General features: G+C 36.3%; 1 protein-coding gene across 1 annotated transcript; it reads left to right on the top strand.

The window, feature by feature from the left end:
- Window positions 1–848: 848 nt before the first annotated feature.
- On the top strand, window positions 849–20,041 carry Dr1 (down-regulator of transcription 1). Its single transcript, XM_015500881.2, has 3 exons — window positions 849–1,286; window positions 10,960–11,123; window positions 18,414–20,041. The coding sequence occupies exons 1-3, from the start codon at window positions 1,064–1,066 to the stop codon at window positions 18,558–18,560; spliced, it is 534 nt and encodes a 177-aa protein (XP_015356367.1). The 5' UTR covers window positions 849–1,063; the 3' UTR covers window positions 18,561–20,041.
- Window positions 20,042–20,256: the final 215 nt, after the last annotated feature.

The following is a 20,256-nucleotide window of genomic DNA, read 5'->3' as shown; positions in this document are numbered from 1 at the left end:
TGGTTCGGAGAGCAAGAGATGATCCACCCACGCCTGCCTACGCTTCCTGGCCTTCACGATCTGACGCCGCGGCGAGCTTGGGCCTCGCCGGAGCCTAGGTGTGCGCGCTCACCGAGCTATGGCCCCTGTACAAGGGATGGGATCCGGGGCGCGTGCCGACACAGCGTCAGGCGGAAGATGCTGGCGCTGAAGACGGGCGGTTCCCAACGGCGTGAGTGGGGGAAGGGAGCCAGGCGAACCCGGAAGTCGGTCTGGCTGAGAGGGTGGAACCTGGGGGAGACTTCCGGTGGCGCAAAGGGTGTCGGGAGCAGCTTCCAGCAAACCTTCCCCGGCCTCTGGAGGGACCACCGTTGCTGTAGTCTTGGCTTCCACGACCTGCATTCGAGCTAAACGGCCACAGCTGCCACCACTGAGGCTTCTCTTGTGCCCGGTTTTGACCGTATTCGTTCCTAGGCGGCCGCCGCCGTTGTAGCCGCGGCCGACATGTTGTGAGGCGGCGGCGCGGGTGTCTGAAGGATGGTTTGGCTGAGGCGGCGGCAACGGCTGCTTGCGGCGGCGGTGGCAGCAGCGGCGGCGGCGACGGCGGAGGCAGCAGCAACAGCAGCAGCAACAACAGCAACAGAGTCTCGGGCTCTGTAGAGCCGAGCCCTGTGGGTGTCTGCCCGGTACCGCGGCGAAGCCAGTTCCTCTGGATCTTGCCTTTGCGCCAGCAGTGTTGGGAACAGCTTAGGCGATAGCACCCACCCTTCTGAGGAGACAAGGAGGTGGTTCCCCATCCACTCAAAATTTCCAGACCACCCTTCGGTTCCCCTCCCTAAGCCGGACAGTGCTGCCCCCAGAATCTCCAAGCCCCCGACTTTACTCTTATCTAACTCGCCCTTAATCTCTCAGTCCAGTGTTCCTCGCCCTCTGAAGTCCTCTCCTCCCCCTTTTTCATTTTCTGTACCCTCTTCTAAGAGCGCCCCTCGGATCACTCTGAGGGCAACCTTTTGAGAAATCCCGGTGGAGTTGTGGACTAGAGCCGGGGAGTGTTTTAAAAGTCGGGTTAGAAAGACAGGAAGGTATGATGGCTTCCTCGTCTGGCAACGATGATGATCTCACTATCCCCAGAGCTGCTATCAATAAGATGATCAAAGAGACTCTCCCCAATGTCCGGGTGGCCAACGATGCCCGAGAGCTGGTGGTGAACTGCTGCACCGAATTCATTCACCTTATATCTTCTGAAGCCAATGAAATTTGCAACAAATCGGAAAAGAAGACCATCTCACCAGAGCATGTCATACAAGGTAAGTCTTTGTTTGGAATTTGGTTTAAATGAGCGTCCAGGGGGACAGTTTGCTAGTCGCCTAACTTGTTCGTTTCAAAAAGCCTTCATTCCTTTTCCTGGTAAGTAGGTGTTAAAGAAAAAGCCATGCAAGCAAGGAGGCAGCTGATGCCTTAAGAAAATACCTATGTAGCATTTGGGGGGTAATTTTTATCCAGTGAATACAGGAGGGAATGCAAATATTAAGGTCAACATTTATCCCCCAAACAAGAGATATCAGTACAATTTATCCCTAGGTCTCAAAGCAACAAGCATTGCCTGCCTGCAGTTGAACTTGGATGATGATAACTGAGAAAGAACCCAGGAGTTCTTTCTTTAGACAGAACATCAGGCAAGAGTAAAGTCGTAGCATTTCTTCCCCACCTGGCCTTTTCACGATGTAGAGGAAAAGATTCATTTTTTTGAACACATAAATTTTAAAAACTCAATATGAGTGTGTTCAGTGTTGTAAAGTTTATTGGTGTTGAATAAAGGAAGTATATTTTCTGCTTTAAATATGATTTGATGGTGGCACATTCATCTACAAGTTACCAAAGCACTCCTATTCTGTAAGAAAAAGGCTGTTCTCCTTTTCCTTCATTTTTTTTTCTTTTTGGTTTTATGTTGCTGGCTTTGTTCTTTAGAGATAAGTTTTTAAAGCTTAGATTGAAAGATTATTTAAAGGATGCTTTTTTTGTTTTTTAGTGGAACATTTCCCTATCATTGCTGCCATTCCTATTTGGAGGTAGATTCTTTTTTTTTTTTACTCTCTCAAGCTTTTATTGAAAAGCACTTCTGAAAGTTTTGGCATTTCTTCTCCTGTATCTTGGAAAGGATAGTCCAATAATAGGGATTTGGGAGACTGTATTCTGATGGTTTCTGGGAGGGAAGATACCAGTTGCAATGTTTTGGAACACACTTTCTGTGACTTTTCATACCCTTATGAAAAAGTTGCATTCGAGGTGATAACTTTTTTTGTAATAACCTAATTAAAATTCTAACAATTTCTTGATTGCTTTTGAAGTCAGAAGAAAATCATGTTCAATTTTAACCATATTAGTATGGAGGTCGTTTTTTTAATGGTTTAGCTTTCCTGTTATTGTCAAATGGAGAACACATCTGCTCATATTGACTGTGTCTACTATTTTACTGTCAATATTGACAAAAGATTAAAGTGTTTCATTTTTGATCCTTTATTAGGGTCCTGGAGGTAGATTTAAAATGTTCCCTACTGGGCTGGCGATGTAGTTCAGTGGTAGAGCACCTGCCTATCATGTTCCAGACCCAGTACCTGGGTTGGATACCCAGCAAGGGGCAGGGAAATACACATAGTTTCTGCCATTTTGTACATAGGAGGAAAAACCCCTAGGAAGAAGCATATTTGAGTCTTACAGTGATTTTTACCCTCTACTTGTTTAGTGTGCTGAATAGCAAGTGAAAACCGAGTTGTCAGTTTTTCTACTTGTGTTTTAATTTTTACATAGTATGTGTGATTGCTGTCATAAATCTTTCACAAGATTATCCAACACAAATAGCTATAAGTTCCTTTTACAACTCAAAAAAGAACTTTTGGGCTGGGGTTGTAGCTCAGTGGTAGAGCACTTGCCTAGCACATGTGAGGCACTGGGTTTGATTCTCAGCACCACACAAAAATAAATAAAGGTATTATGTTCATCCACAAGTTTAATATATATATATATATTTTTTTTTTAAGAACTTTTTATCAACATTCCCTTTTTAATGAAAATTGCAGAAGATTTCAACAGGATCTGCCTACATTTGTTTACAGCACAAAAGTGGGGATCTGTTTAAAAATCTAATAACATTACAGTCTGTCTTCTTGGGAAGAGTTTATTCTTTTCTAGGTTATATTTAGATTTCTGATTGACATGATGGAATAAAAGTGCAGCTGTAGCAAGCCGTATGCTAAATAGTTCAACTTTGGAACATGCTAAATTCAGTATGAGTCAGAAAGTTACAGTGAAAGAAAATTTTCCTGTGTGTAATGAGGACAGTCTGTTAATTTAAAAAAATCAGGTGTTGACCTGTTACAGTTTTAAAAATTTACCAGAGCTGGGGATGTAGCTCTGTTGTAGAGTGCTTACCTTGCATGCACAAGGCCTTGGGTTTGATTCTCAACACCACCAAAAAAGAAAAGAAAAATCTCCAGTTTTTTTTCTTGTAATGTTGCTTTTTTTTTTTTTTTTTTTTAAACTGGGTATTGAAAGCCACGGAGACTTTACCACTGAACTATATTCCTAGTGCTTTTTATTTTTATTATTTTTTAAAGACAGGGTCTTGCTAATAATAATTTTATAGTAACAATTAACAGTATACATTTTAAAGTGATATGGTTCTCACATAAAGTTTGGGCCTTCAGTAAGTTTAATTAACTAGACTGCTTCAGGCCATTTCCCTTGTTCAGTGTGATTTGGCTTTAACTGATCGCCTTAAGCATTCGAGGCAGTTCTGTTAAATGCAAATTAAGGCTGAAATAATTTTATCAACCATTAAATCTGCGAAATACAGTAATTTAATTAAAACTTTTTTTCTGTTTTGATTATTTGAGTTTAAGAAAGTAGACTTGATATTGGAAATCATAGATTTCTAGAGGAAGTTATAAGCTATTAAAATTGTTTTATTACTGTTTTTTTGTGAACACCTTTTTTTTTTTTTTTTTTGGTACTGGGGAGTGAACCTAGAGCCTCTTTACCACTGAGCTATAGCCCCAGTTCTTTTTTTTTTTTTTTATTTTTTTTATTTTTTAGTTTTAGGTGGACACAATATCTTTAGTTTCTTTTGTGTGGTGCTGAGAATTGAACCCAGTGCCTCATGCATGCCAGGCGAGCATGCTACCACTTGAGCCACATCCCAAGCCCAGCCCCAGTCCTTTTTATTTTTTATTTTGAGACAGGGTCTCAGTGAACTGCTGAGGCTGGCCTTGAACCCAAGATCTTCCTGCCTTGGCCTCCTGAGTTGCTAGGATTACAGGCATGTGCCCACCAGGTCCTGCTGAACACATACTCTTAAATAAGAGTTCTGACATGTTCTGTTGTGTTATGGAATGAATTGACATTTGGAGAATTTAAAGGCTGTAAGAATCTACATTGGAAGTTCTTTGGCCTTAAGCAAATCTGTTAATTAAGGTCTCTCCACTTATGTATAAATAATATTTGATGTGAGTTATAGCTTTCAAGCTTTTTTTTTTTTTTAAATGGTTCTGAGAATTGAACCCAGGGGTTCTCTAACACTGAGCTGTAACCTCAGTCTTTTTATTTATTTATTTATTTTTTTAAGACAGGTCTTGCTAATTGACTTTTAAAGACCTTTTAAAATTCTAGTCCCTCTTACACTGGTACTTTTGTAACATACAATAAAAATAGGTCCCTGGAAAATAAAATGAAAAGCATACATAAAGTTAAAACATGCTTTTTTGTTATTAGGTTCAGTAAACATAAAATTACTTTGTCAGATTGTTATAAACATTCTTAAATGCTTATTTTGAATTTCCATTCTTAACTCATTGCATGCAGTTCAAGCAGCAGCCATTACAAGCACATCTGATGCAAGTCTCTGGACCACACTTTGAGTAGCTTTGCTCCAAAGCCTAAATCATAATCTGTTTTGGAAACTAGGTGGGAAGCAATTTTGAAATTAGAGGATCTGCATGATTACAGAGAAGTTGTAATAATGAAGAAGGAGAATGATATATTGTATTCTCTAAATAGTCATTCATGTAGATTTTCCCTCCAAAGGGACACATGTAATTTGCACAATATAATTTATTATATCAGGTGCTTTTCAAGGTTGGATTTTTATTATTCTTTTTCTTAAAATTGATAATTTGTGGTAGGTATACTGGAGATGGAACCCAGATCCTTGTGCATGCTAAGCAAGCAATCTACTATTGAGCCCACATCTTTATTTATTTATTTATTTGTGTCAGGGGTTGAATTCAGGGGTGCTTAACCACTGAGCCACATCCCCAGCCCTTTAAAAAAATATTTTATTTATATATATTATTAGAGACAGGGTCTCACTAAGTTACTTAGGGCTTTACTAAGTTGCTGAGGATGGCTTTGAACTTGTAATCCTCCTGCCTTAGCCTCCTGAACTGGGATTACAGAAATGTACCACTACACCCAGCAAGCCCAAATCTTTTGTTTTTGTTTTGCTTCTATCACTCAACAATTATTTAGTGAATACTGCTAAGCACTTGCTTGACATTGTGGTAGATACAGGTAGGATATAGATGGTGAATTATACTCTGCCATTGGAAGGTGTATTGGAAACCCCATGTACAATTCCCAGAAATACCTTCTCTGCCATTATCTCATTAGATTCCCAGGAATAGTGATATCATGGAGGATTTTTTTTTTTTTAATTTCTAAACTTTTTTATTTTTTCAACTCTCTTTTCACCCCTCCCCAGAAAGACATGGGTTGGTATAGCAATCATAAAAAGGAGATACAGGGCTGGGGCTCATCAGTAGTACACTTGCCTGGCATATGTGAGGCACTGGGTTCAATTCTCAGCACCACATATAAATAAATAAAAAATAAAGGTCTATCAACAACTAAAAAAATATTTAAAAAAAAAAAAAAAAAGGAGGGCTGGGGTTGTGGCTCAGCGGTAGAGTGCTCGCCTTGCATGTGTGCGACCCTGGGTTCGATCCTCAGTACCACATAAAAATAAAATAAAATGAAGGTATTGTGTCCAATTACAAGTAAAAATTAATATTAAAAGAAAAAATCAAAGGAGATTCAAACACAAGAACCAAAATGTCTCCCACACTAACACAAAAAAATGGGAATTGTACATGGGGTTTCTGAACAGGACCTGCAGCAGCTACTAATGTCCCTTTATGAGAGTCAGACATTTCTATTGATATAGTATATATATATATAGAGAGAGAACCTCATTCTGGAACTAATTTACAGGGACATCCCAACACCTGCCTACCTTCTCTAGCCTCAGAAAAATATCAAAACATACCCAAAGTGCACTTGTTTTGTTTATATCAAAACAGCTTTTCTTCTCCTCATCCCACTCTCAACACCCCCCGCCCCCATTTTAAGATTGGCCTGCAAGTCTAGTTTAACCATTTAGTCATTTTTTATAGTTTATGAAAGTAAAATATACAGCAACTATTTTAATACATTAAGCACAAAAAGGGGAGTAAAGGAAGAAAACTAAATAGGAAGAAAAAGTCAGGCCACACTTGGTTTGAAGGAGGGCAAGGTGGCTAAAGAGTACAGAGTGGTTGCAAGGGATGTGTTTCCTCTTCTGGTGAAGAATTGGCAACCACCTGAATGACAGAGTCCAAAATGACACCCTTCTTTATTGTGTTTCTTAAAAACAACCAAAAATGTAGAGTAGTGGTTATGCCAGGGGCAGCACCAGTTTGGCCACCCCAGCAACCTACTCAGAGCAGTGCCTGAGTCCTGCCTTTCCCTTAAGGGAGCACCAGGGATAGAGTCATCAGACCAGCCTGCCTGCTCCACCTAAGCAGGTTAGGGAATTGAGGACGCAGTTCTGAGTGCATCTGTGTGTGCATTTATGATCACCTGGGTTCTGATGAAGAGTGTCCTGTTTTCCTCACAATATCTCCAGGACATCTACAATCAATCAGTTCAGCTGCAACTAGACATTGCTGTCTTCCCATCATAGCTGGCTGCCTTTTGCATGCCCCTTAGCATTCTGGAGGAAGGGGTAGGAGAGGGGAAGGGAGTAGTTCCAGGTACCCTCTAAAACCCTCTGAAGATGAAATGGAAGTAAAGTCATTTCACACACTTAGCATGCAGGACTGGCTGCCTGGGAGGTAGATGAAAGTGGGAAGGAAATGGAGAAGGTTCAGAAAGGAGGAAAAGGAAACAGGAAGAATCTAAGTGACACCTATAAGAGGGTAACTTAGTAAGACCCTATCTCAAAATAAAAGAAGCAGTGAAAAGGATGAAGTGATATGAAATCTACATGTAAAGAAAAGTCTTTCTCTGACAGATTAGAGAATCAGTATTTTAAATGCAACTTACTCCTTTATTTTTTTAAACTGTAGTACCTAAGTCCCCAGTGCCTGTCTCTGTAGTTCAACTCCACCTCACCCTTTCCAAGTATATGATTCTTAAGTCTTAAAAACTTTTGCTAGACTAATGAGTCAAGAAGTCATTTTGACCTATCTTTTTTTTTAATTGTAGATGGACACAATACCTTTATTTCATTATTTTTATGTGGTGTTGAGGATCAAACCCAATGCCTCACATGTGCTAGGCAAGCACTCTACCACTGTTCCACAACCCCAGCCCTTGACCTATGTTCTTATAATGTATTTTAAATGAAACGCATCACACTCTTCCATCCCCACAAACAAGAAAAAAGAGAATACTGATTTATATATTTTAAAAGGTACTATATATCATACTATTTTGAATGAAAAATGTGCTTTATCCATTTGAAGAATAGTCATTCAACAAATTCATGTTATAACAAAACTTGTCAAGAATATATTACTTTTGTGAAATAAGCCTATATTAAGATGATTGTTGCTTGGGGAAGTCTTTACCTTTTTTTGTTTTTTCAGTAGCTGCCTTATTATGTGTCTTTCAAGTTGAAAATGTGCTAAATATTTTTTTCCCCTCCTATATACCGTGGATTTTTCTGGGTGTAGTTTTAAGACACATGGCAGAGGGTAGCAGTCAGACTTCTGGGAAACAAGTGATGTGTATTTGTTTAACCCCCAAGTTGTTTTTTTTGTTTTTTTAATTTCTCTCTTTTTCACTCTAATAAGATCCTTAGTGAGACCATCAACAATCCATAAGTTTCCTTTGTTCAAGTTCAAAAAAACCTTTATTAGTCTGCCAGAAAAAAAATGGTATAATAAACATATACAAATCTATGATGTTTACAGTACAACTAAACCTCCTTAGGTATGATACTACTGTATAACTTAAAAAACACGTACAATCTTAAATGGTGGCCCTGTTTAGGAGCCATTTCTGTTTATCTTTTTAAATTCTCATTTGTGTAAAATGGGAATGATTACAAATGATGTAAAATATCCCACTGTTTAAAAGATACTCTCTCCAGCTAGGTGTGGTGGTACATGCTTATAATCTCAGTGACTCAGGAGGCATCACAAGTTTGAGACTAGCCTGGGTAACTTAGTAAGACCCTATCTCAAAATAAAAGTTAAAAAGGGCCAGGGGGGTGTAGCTCATGGTAAACTGCCCCTGAATTTCACCTCCAGTACTGGGGGGGTGGGGAGAATACTATATTCACTTCTTAATATTTATTAGCTAAAATGTGTTTAAAATTTAGATTAAGGTCAATGCAGTTTTTTAAAAAAATCTTTTTAAATATTTTTTTTTAGTTGTAGATGGACATAATACCTTTGTTTTGCTTATTTATTTTTATGTGGTGCTGAGGATCAAACCCAGTACTAACATGTGCGAAGCAAGTGCTCTACTGCTGAATCACAACCCCAGCCCCCATATAAAAAATAAAATGTGAGACAGGGTCTCACTAATTGCTGAGGGCCTCTCTAAGTTGCTGAGGTTGGCCTCAAAGATGCAATCCTCCTGTCTCAGCCTCCTGAGTTGCTGGGAATACGGGTATGCTTCACTGCACCTGGCTGGATTTTCTTAATGTCTAGTAATTTGTGCCATCTTGAAGGATTGTCTCTCTATTGTATTGATTTGTTAGTTCTGTAAATTTAATATTTGAAATTATAAATATATTTGGCTTGATTAATATGATGTTAATAAGTCCTGTACACTTATTAAGCTTCTCCTTTAGATGATTTTTTTTGGGGGGGTATCAGGGGTGCTTTAACTGCTGAGCCACATCCCCTCACCCCTTTATATTTTTATTTTGACAAGGGTCTTGCTAAATTGCTTAGGGCCTTGCCAAGTTGCTGAGGCTGGCTTTGAACTTGTGATTCTCCTGCCTCAGACTCCTGAGGTTTGTGCCAAAGCACCAGGTTGTCTTTAGATTTAAGAGAAAAAAGAATAGAGGGAAAACATTTCAAGTTGTTTGAGTGATTATTATGTGCTAGACATTTTATAAAATGCCTGTGTCGATTACTTGTTGATCCTATAATCCTAACACTAATAAAGCTGTAATAATAAATATGTTATCTTGTTTTCTCTGTGGGGCCAGCCTTTGTTCTAAGCTTATATTTATATTCATTTATTCTTTACAGCCTCCTGATCCAATGATATGTAGATACTATTCTTTTTTAGAGGTGAGAAAACTGGGGCACAGAGGTGAAGGGGTTTATCTAGAGTCATATACCAACATGAAATAGAGTTTGGAGTCAGTTCCTGGCAATTTGACTTCAAGGGCCTACATACTTAACCACCATAAGGCCTCTGATTATAGGAAGATTATGATATAGATGCTATTCTTATTATATATGTGGAAGAACTGAAGCTTAGAGATATTAAGCAAAGTTTCTAAGGCTGTACAAATACTGTCACCTAGGTTTCAGTTCTACATCTGCTTGATTTCTTTTTTTTTTTTTTTTAAACCTTTATTTTTATGTGGTACTAAGACTCAAACCCAGTGCCTCACACTTACTAGGCAGGTACTCTACCACTGAGGCATAACACATCCCCCATCTGTTTGATTTCAAAATGGGTAGATTACATCTGTCTGGGAGGATCAGGCAAACTTGATTTGAAGATGGGGTTTGATCTGTGCCTTGAATGCATTGTTGTTATCAGGGAATGTGGGAAACTCTGGTTCCTGTTGGGATTTAGCAGAAGTATGCAGAGATTTAATGGCATGATATGGGGGGCTAGATCCTGGAAGACCTTAGTTAGTAGAGGGTTAAGGAAATCAGACTTTCATGAATATGGTGGGAAACCATAAGCCATTCACTTGGTTTTCTTTGTTACTGTCCCAGGCTAATTATTGAAATACTTGACTGTTTATGTCATTAAAAAAAGAAAAGACAAAAGTTTTGGTTTCTATATTGACACTTCAAAAAAGTTTATTAATTCAAGTGAAAACACATAGGCTGCCTAGTCTTCACTTATTTTTCTACTGTATCCCACACTCTTTGAAACCAAAAATTATGTGGTGATGATGTAATATAAGAGAACTCAGAATGATGCCTTTCTGAAGTTTCATGGGGGTTGGGGATGGAAGAGGGTGGGAGATAGGGAAAGGGTTAATTAATTATAATTAACAGTAGTAATTTGCTTTTTCATATCAAGATTTTTTTTCACAGAAGCTTGATGAAAACAATTTAACATTTGAAATGAAGTTGCAAATCATGTCTTTAAAACCAGTTTATATAGGAAAATAGATTTGTAAGGGCACATTTGTTATTTCCCCTGAAGAGCAAATCCCTAAAGTTAGAATTGAGGTTATCTTTACCAAGGACATTCTGGTTCATAATTGTTGAAAGACTACGAAAACTGATTAACTAAATTGATTTATTCTATTTTTTTTAACCACCTAAATTTTATTATTAGCTCAAAATACAGAATAGGCCTTTAAGGTATGAATCAACATATAGAAATCTATAAATGTAATTTTAAATACTGTGAACCAAAAGGAAATTTTATGGCAGAAAACACACAGAAAAACTTCATGTTCTATAGGTGGGGGAAAAAAGCTATATTTTAATCACGTTCACATTTTTATTTTTCTAGCTCTAGAAAGTTTGGGATTTGGCTCTTACATCAGTGAAGTAAAAGAAGTCCTACAAGAATGCAAGACAGTAGCGTTAAAAAGAAGAAAGGCCAGCTCTCGTTTGGAAAACCTTGGCATTCCTGAAGAAGAGTTATTAAGACAGCAACAGGAATTATTTGCAAAAGTAAGTGATACATTTTAAATTATTTCATCTGAATACTATCCTGTTTGTTGACAGAAATTGTACTGGTTTCTGAAATCACTTCTTAAATCAACATATGTGTCTAGAGAATTCTCTTTCTCTGGCTAATCACTTGATTATAGAATCTGATATTTAGAGCTGGCCAGTTTGACTCAGGATTTATAAAAGTAAATATTTACAGCAACCTGTCTTCTAAAGAGAGCCACTCCAAATAAATACTGAGATTTTACTTTGATGTATTTTCAGACAGAATGATCATTTAAAAGCCTGAAAAGTATACCTAAATGTTAAGATTTAAAATGAATGGGTTAACAAGAAAATACCTATCAGATTTTATGATAAGGAGAATACAAGGAAAATCTAATTGACATCTAATTTGTAGTTAAATTGGGTCTTATTATACCTTTAAAACATTCTAATCTTATCATTTGTTAAAGAACTAATAAATAGGGGCTAAGGTTGTACATGTGTGAGGCACTGGGTTCAATACTCAGCAGCACATAAAAAATAAAGGTAATATGTCCATTTGCAACTAACAAAAACATTAAAAAAAAGAACTAATAAATAGAGCAGAAAAAGGAAGAAAAGTTTTCTTCTTTCTTGCTTTTTATAGTTCTAATTTCTACTCTATTAAGGATTAGCACTAATATCTCTCTATTTTTCAAAAGGAGGTAGAGGTGGCAAGGCTGTTTTTTTGTTGTTGTTTTGTTATTTTTTTTTATTTTTTAAGAAATTGGAAGATAGTTTGGGGTTGAATACAAGTGAGATTTTTCATTAGGTACTATAATAGCCATTAGAGAACTGAGAAGTATCATTTTAGTCGAACTCTTTCAAATTAGTATCATAATTGGTCTTCCTGCAGTTATATTAGTTTGGTTTACATTAAAAAGCATTTGAAGTGGGGGTTGTAGCTCGATGGTAGAGCTCTTGCTTGCCTCATGTGTGTGGGGCCTTGGGTTTGATCCTCAGCAACACATAAAAATAAAATAAAGATGTTGTGTCCGCCGAAAACTAAAAAATAAATATTAAAAAAAAATTCTCTGTCTCTCTCAAAATAAATAAATAAATAAAGATATTGTGTCCATCTACAACTAAAAAAAAATATTAAAAAAAAAAAAAGCATTTGAAGCTGGGGCTGTAGCTCAGTGGTAAAAGCATTTGTCTCGAATGTGTGAGGCATTGGGTTTGATCCTCAGCACCACATAAAAATAAGTAAAAAGATACTGTGTGTTCATCTACAACTAAAAAAAAAAATATTATAAAAAAGCATTTGAGTAGGCCTGTAATCCCAGCTGCTCTGAAGGCTGAGGCAGGAGGATCTCATGTTCAAAGCCTGCCTCAGCAATGGTGAGGTGCTAAGCAACTCAGTGAGATTCTGTCTCTAAATAAAATACAAAGTAGGGCTGGGGATGTGGCTTAGTTGTCGAATGCCCCTGAGTTCAATCCCTGGTACAAAAACAAACAAAAAAATCTATTTGTCATATATATATATTTTTTTATTTATTTTATTGGGCATTAGGCATGAGGTATCATTTAAACAAGTAAAAAATATAATCACTTATCAACATTTATTGAGTTTTGCCTATGTGTTGATCACATTGTCAAATAATTTACCTTTATTATCTCATTTAATCATAAGAACCTATGAAATAGATACAAAAGAGGAAAAAGCCTCTAAGGCAATCCTGAACACATGCAAATTATATTATAATCTATATTATAATACATATGAATATGAGGTACCAAAGAATGATGATTTTTTTTGCCAGGGCAGGAGGGTACTAGGGATTAAACCCAGGGGTTCTCAACCACTGAGCCACATCCCCAGCCCTTTTTTTTATTTTTATTTTGAGACAGGTCTCATTAAGTTGCTTGGGGCATGGCTCAATTGCCAAGGCTAGTTTTGAACTTGTGATTCTCCTGCCTCAGCCTCTTGAGATACTGGGATTACAAGTATGCACCACAGTGCCCCGCCAAGGAGTGATGGTTTTTTAAAAACATAAACAGCTATTATTTTATTGATTCTCTACTATTGGAGATCACTAGGGGGCGCCAAATTAAATATACATGAAAGAAAGTATATGCTTTGCTAGATTCTTTACATACCTTGCAAGATTTTAATAAAATAATGTAAATTTTATTATGTTCATTTGCAACTTAGGAAATAGACCCTTCCTCCCTTCCTCCCTTCCTCCCTTCCTCCCTTCCTCTCTTCCTCTCTTCCTCTCTTCCTTTATTTTTCTCTTTCTTATATTGGGGATTGTATCCAGAGGGGCACTTCAACACTGAGCTAGCTACATCCCTAGTCCTTTTTAATTTGTATTTTGAGGCAGGGTCTCACTAAGTTGCCAAGGCTAGCCTGGAACTTGCATTCCTCCTGCCTTAACATCCCCTGTTGCTGAAATTATAAGGTGTGCACCACCATATATGGCTTGTCGACATTTTCTATGTAAATTTATTTTGGAAATTTAAATAGAGTTTGATTTATCCTTGCTAGGGCAGAAAGGTAAATGAATAATTGTCTGTCTTCACCTTTTTATATTTGTCTTCACCTCTTTATCATGATAATCTGCTTTTTTTAAAAAAATTTTTTTAGTTGTTAATGGACCATTTATTTTATTTATATGTGGTGCTAAGAATCGAACCCAGTGCCTCACACATGCTAGGCAAGCACTCTGCCACTGAGCCCCTGATAATCTGCATTTTTAAATTCCTCTTTTTTTTAAAATATTTTTTAGTTTTTGATGGACCTTTATTTTATTTATTTGTATATGGTACTGAGAATCGAACCTAGTGCATCATACACGTTAGGCAAGCACGCTACCACTGAGCCTCAGCTCCTAATTCCTCTTTCTTATCTCCCTTAATTGGTGGGTGAAGATTCCTAGTATTTACTCTTATGAAGAAGATCAGCAGAGAGGTAAAATTGTGGCAGCTACCTAGTACTTCTTCCCTGGAGAAAAGTACTTAAGTTCTTAGTATGAAAGGAACTAAGTAAATGTATCTTTTTAAATTAATTTTACTTCTAGACTTTATTCAAATAGTAACACAATGACAACCTCATTTTAAGCTAACTGCAGATATTTGGAAGGGGAGAACTTTAATATATCAAGGTTGAAGTTAAGTATAAATTAATAATTTTATCATGAGGAAGTAAGAATGTTAACATATGCCAGGCACAGTGACGCATGCCTGTAGTTCCAACAGCTCGGGAGGCTGAAGCAGGAGGATCACGAATTCAAAGCCTGCCTTAGCAAGAGTGAGGCACTAAGCAACTCAGTGAGACCCTATCTCCAAACAAAATACAAAATAGGGGTAGGGATGTGGCTTAGTGGTCAAGTGCACCTGAGTTCAATCCCCTGTACTCAAAAGGAAAAAAAAAAAAGCCAAAACAAACAAAAAAGAACATTAACACATAATGAAAATTTCCAAAAAGAAGCAGTGAATTAGAAAGTATATACCTTTTTTTTTTTCCCCACATCCTCATTTTAGAAGATACATACTTGGGGGAGGAAGGGCGGAAAAGGGAACTACTGGGGAATGATATTGGCTAAATTATATTGTTAAGTTGTGTGTTACAAATATGTAACAACAAATCCCACAAGTATGTATAACTGTAATACACCAATAAAAAATATGAGGGAAAAAATAAGATAAGTACTTGGGACGGTTGGGTAGAAGGCAAAAGAGAAAGAAATAGTAAATACCATTGAAAATAAGAAATTTTAGAAATGCATACAAATATATTAGTCAACAACAATTTTTAATGGCATAAATACTTTTGTGTTCAGAGAGCAAAATATAAAAGCTTATATGGAATCATGGTACCTAACAGTCAGTGAAGTTTGAAATATAAATAACACATACTTTTAGAGATCATTGAATAAACTATAAAATCAAGCACCTTTTCGATAAAGCTTTAATGGAGTTAAATTCTTTGAAATTTTATTCTGTCACAAAATTATGCAGAGTAGGTATTCTCAAATTGATTAAATTAACATCTTCCCCATCCCCACAGTTTTCTTGTGAACATTTAAATGTTTTTAGTGAAGCATTCAGTCTCTTTTGAACTCTTTTGAGTATTCCTGCCATAAAAATAAATATTTCTGTTGGCAGGGTTGGGGATGTTGTTTGGGGGATTGAACCCAGGGGTGTTTTAGCATTGAGTTATATCTCAACTTCTTTTTAAATTAATTTTGAGGCAGTCTCATTAGGTTTCTGAAAGTCTCACTAAGTTGCTAAGGCTTGCCTGGAACCTGGGATCCTTCTGCCTTAGCCTCCATAGTTGCTGGGATCAGAGGTGTGTGCCACGGCCAAGCTAACGATAAATATGCCTATGTATTAGAACTGTGTGCCTATTTCTTTATAAATAGGTAGAAATAGTTATTAGAATAGCTGGTTTCTAATTTCTAAAACAAAAGGAAGCTTACTGTAAAAATTGTCTTTATCTACTAAATACCTTTAGTCTTTTCCTTAGTCTCTTCTTCTGACTTTAACCATATGCAGGTCTCTCTTCCATCTGTTGCTATAATGATCTATGGTACCATCTTTTGAAAATGTATGCCACTTTTTCTTGCAGTTTGATTTATGCCCTACCACAGAGATATCACCAAATCGAGTGACTTTTTTCCCCCTCAGGTGTTCACTTTTTTTAGTTTTTGTTTTGTTTTGTTTTGTTTTTGTGGTATTAAATAGAGATGGAACCCAGGGGCACTCTACCACTAAGCCACATCACCAACTCTATTTTTTTAAATTTTGAGATAGGGTCTTACTAAGTTGCCTGGGCCAGCCTTGAACTTGAGATTCTGCTGTCTTGGCCTGCAGGTAGCTGAAATTACAGGTGTGTACCACTGTGCACCTGGCAAGGTTTGTTTGTTTGTTTTTAATAACAAAATAGCCATTTACCTAGACATCTTCCTTTATTAACTTTCGATACTGTGGTTGCTTAGATACTATTCTCCAAGATAATAATTTTTCTTTTCTTCTACTTCATTACCACCACCCTCACCCAAATCACCTGATTCTGGCTCTTGAGTCAACAAATCTTAAATTAAAATTCAATTGACAGGGCTGGGGATGTGGCTCAAGTGGTAGCGCGCTCACCTGGCATGCGTGCAGCCCAGGTTCGATCCTCAGTACCACATACAAACAAAGATGTTGTGTCCACTGAAAACAAAAAAATGAATATTAAAATTCTCTCTCTCTCTCTCTCTCTCTCAAAAAAAAAAAAATAATGAAAGAATACCATGAACAACTTAAAAAAAAATTCAATTGACATATGGGTCCCCACTGATATGAGATATATATATATATATATATATAGTGCTGCAGATGTACAAAGATGAAGAATATATTGTTCTTATTTGAAACTAAGGATATCTTGTAGGTGAGAGAAAATAGATACACTAAAAATTGTAATATAATACTGTTTTGATAAGGAAGATAACTATAATATAAGGCTAATTAGAAAAAGAGATCTCATGTCAGAGATATTATATCAGATTTTGGGGGTATAAAAGTGTGCCAGCTAAGTAGTTATCCTAATCTAAAAACCCATTTTCTGTACTGTGTTTTATTACTAGACCTAGCATATTATGCCAACCCCACTTCCTACTCCCCTTATCTACAGAGAATCCATAGGTGATGCCTGAAACCACAGATATTACCAAATCCTACACACAAAAAACTTGTGACAGCCACAACTAATTTCTGAAGCAAAAGGAAGCTTACTATAAAAATTGTCTTTAACTTCTATACCTTTAGTCTTTTCCTTAGTCACTTCCTCTGACTTTAACCATATACAGGTCTCTCTTCCATCTGTTGCAATAATGATCTGTGGTACCATCTTTTGAAAATGTATGCCACTTTTTCTGATAACCAAGACAGCTATTAAGTGAGTGATAGGTGGGTTAGCATATACAGCATGGATATGCAGAGGGATGATTCACATTCTAGGTGGGGTAAAGCTGGACAATGTGAGATTTCACCGTGTGCATAATGGCACACAATTTAAAATTTATGAATTGTTTATTTCTAGAGTTTTCTGTTTATTATATTGGTTGACTATAGGTAACTAAAACAATGGAAAGTGAAACTATAGATGAGGGGATTTCTGTACTCTGCAAACCACATCTGCTTTCTAACCTATCTCCTCATTATCTCCTGCCACTGGAGGGTCTCTTGAGGGATATTACAAGGCTAGAAAAAGTAAAAGTAGCAAGTTGTTTTTCCTTCCTCTTGGCTTCCATTTCCTTTGAGCAACCCAGGAACACTTCTTCACCCTGGCTACATGAGTTTGTCTTGTAGCAAGAACTGAATCCAGTTTGCATTTTCTCTAATACCATAACTGCACCTTCCTCCTCAAGGTTGTGGATCTCAACCCTTGGGTCCTTCTCTAACCTCAGATATGTTAGTACCAACTAATTTATGCCTCTTCTTCAGAGGTTTGAATTTCAGTTCCATGTGGTTGTCTCTCTAAACTTCTGAGTTTTAAAATTTCTAGCTTCTTCCCTAGTTTTAGGGTTGTTAGCTGCTCCCTATATTTGCCATCTCCTTGGTATCTTGTCAATTACCAGTTACCAACTTTATACTTAATTAATAAACCTTTATATTAAATTCTTTTTGTTCCCATAGTGTGACTTCTATTTCCTGATTATACATCAACTGATACTAGAAGGAGAAAATAGTATTTCAATGTGACTTGAAGGAAGGGTCTAATTTCATAGGTAAAAATTAGGAAATTTCAAATAAAATGAATACCAGAAAGAGTAAAGGTAACAAAGATAAAGTATGGTGTAAATTTGGGAAACATTTTATGTTCTATGGTTTTTTGTTTTGTATTTTTCTTTAAGCATAAGAGTAGGGAATTATGATAGAAATTTGGAAAGAAATATCAGGGTAGCTAGTGCATTCATGTGTAATACTTTTTTCCCCTAAGACTTAAAGATATTGTACTAGAGAACTTTTAAGCCACAGAAATAATTTTTATATTAACATGTTTATATCAAAATTGTAATCAGATGAGGGGATAGAAAAATTAAAGGGAAAGAAGCCAAAGAAAGAATATTTTGATTTCTGTAAACTTTTTCAACTTCTTCATTGAACCTAAAGATCACAGAGTTCTTGTTTTCCAGATGTACCTTAAATATACAGTAGTTGGAAAATATCCAAGTTTATAGTAACTGAGTCTGTTAATTGGCTTACTTTACCTTTAACCAAAGTATATACATTGAGGGTTAAAAGATTGTTTACTTTTATGTGTTTGACGTTTAGGCAAGACAGCAACAAGCAGAATTGGCTCAACAGGAATGGCTTCAAATGCAGCAGGCTGCCCAACAAGCCCAACTTGCTGCTGCCTCAGCCAGTGCATCCAATCAGGCAGGATCTTCTCAAGATGAAGATGATGATGATGATATCTGAAATTCACCAGCTGAGTTTGTGTTTCTTCTATAAATGTTTTTTCTTGCACAACAAAACAGTGAAAGAAATGCTTATCTGTAATTTTGTATACATCTTGGTGGACTTGCCAATTGGTATTCTAGGGATGTCTGCTGTTAAGTTTCATCTATTGTGTGCTATACATGTAAAAACTGTATCTTTGAACTATTGAAAATTTAAGGTTCAGAATATCAATTTTGAATTTTTAATGGCATTTATGAAATTTTAGATAGCAGTGAGCCCTTTATTTGATCAATAAACAGTGTTACAAAAACTTCAAGTTTATAAAAATACAGTGGAATTTATAAAGAAGTTCTTACTCTGCATTTGCATTTCCTCTGCCCTTTTAACCAAATTAAAATTGGGAATTTTAAATTGAGGTGGGGTGCAGTGTGATGCAGAATAAATTGGATCAGGTTGGTGAAAAAAAGAGTTCAGTTATGTATTATCTGAATTTTTTGTCTTTTAAAATGAGTATATACACAGGCAATAAACATGCTCAGATAAATATACTTATTTAGAGAGTCCTCAATACAAGACATTTAAAAACTAGGAAGGGAGTGTGTTCAATAGTAGTTGTATAAATTTGATGAGTTATGTTTTTTTGTTTTGTTTTGTGTAGAGGTGAAAGCTAGTTTTATTATAGCATAATTTATCTTGAGCTACACTATTACATTTCAAAGACTGCCCAATTTTGAAGACTGTCATTATTCTTACTATTTCACTCCAGTTCAATACTTGTTATAGTATTACTTGCTTAGTCCATTCATGTTTATATTGTTCAAGTATATAGGTGGGACTTGTGAAACAATTGCTTGGTTCCGTTGGTTTAACTGAGGTTCATGAATATTCAAACCTTTGCTAGGGAAAAGAAATGAAAGCTAATGGATATGCTTGCTATGAAAGAGGGCTTTTTAAAAAATTTAACTTGTAGTTGTAGTTTACTTATTGTTTTTAGCATTACATTTACATTTTCTTGACTAGATGGCCTAGAGAATCCCATTGCTACCTTTTGAAATGACATTGTCTCCATCATAATTGAGTAATAGCTTTAAAAAATTGATTCTTTTTAAAGAAAGTGTCATAATTGATCAGCTCTATATGAAACAAATAGTTTCAACCTGCTCATTAAAGGGAAGAATCTTTAATCTGGTTCCAATAAATAAAGTATAGTATTGATTATTATAGGAATTCAGCATATTGGAGAAAAATGGCACATTATATTTTGGAAACAGAAAGGAAAAGCTACTTAAAATAACATGAAGTAATTAAATTCCTATGTCAGTTGCCAAATCATTTAAATTTCTATATTCCCCAAGCCCAAAAATAGATTCTAGCTGCCATGATTCCAATTTTAATTGGAGAGCTAAATAAGTAAAGTTTGTAAGTATTAGATGTCTTAATCATATTTTGCATTTTAGAAAAAGGGAAACATCGTTGTATACTTATCAAATACACTTCCCCCATATAAGAAAAAGGTTAATAATTTTGCTGAATGTTACTTCAAGCTACTTCCTGGATGTCATATCCATGAAGTACGTTTGGATGAGATGGAATTGTTTTTTAAAAAGTTTAAGTACCAAAGGTAGTCTAGTCTAGAGAAATAATAAGTTAATAAGTATTGGCTTTTCCAATTTGTACTGTAACATTCTTATACTTTTTTTTTTTTTTTTTTTGC

This window comes from Marmota marmota, unplaced genomic scaffold (genome assembly GCF_001458135.2).
Source record: "Marmota marmota marmota unplaced genomic scaffold, marMar, whole genome shotgun sequence".
Classification (NCBI taxonomy): domain Eukaryota; kingdom Metazoa; phylum Chordata; class Mammalia; order Rodentia; family Sciuridae; genus Marmota; species Marmota marmota.
Note: the sequence above shows the minus strand (reverse complement) of the source record. Positions and strands in the feature narration are given on the sequence as shown.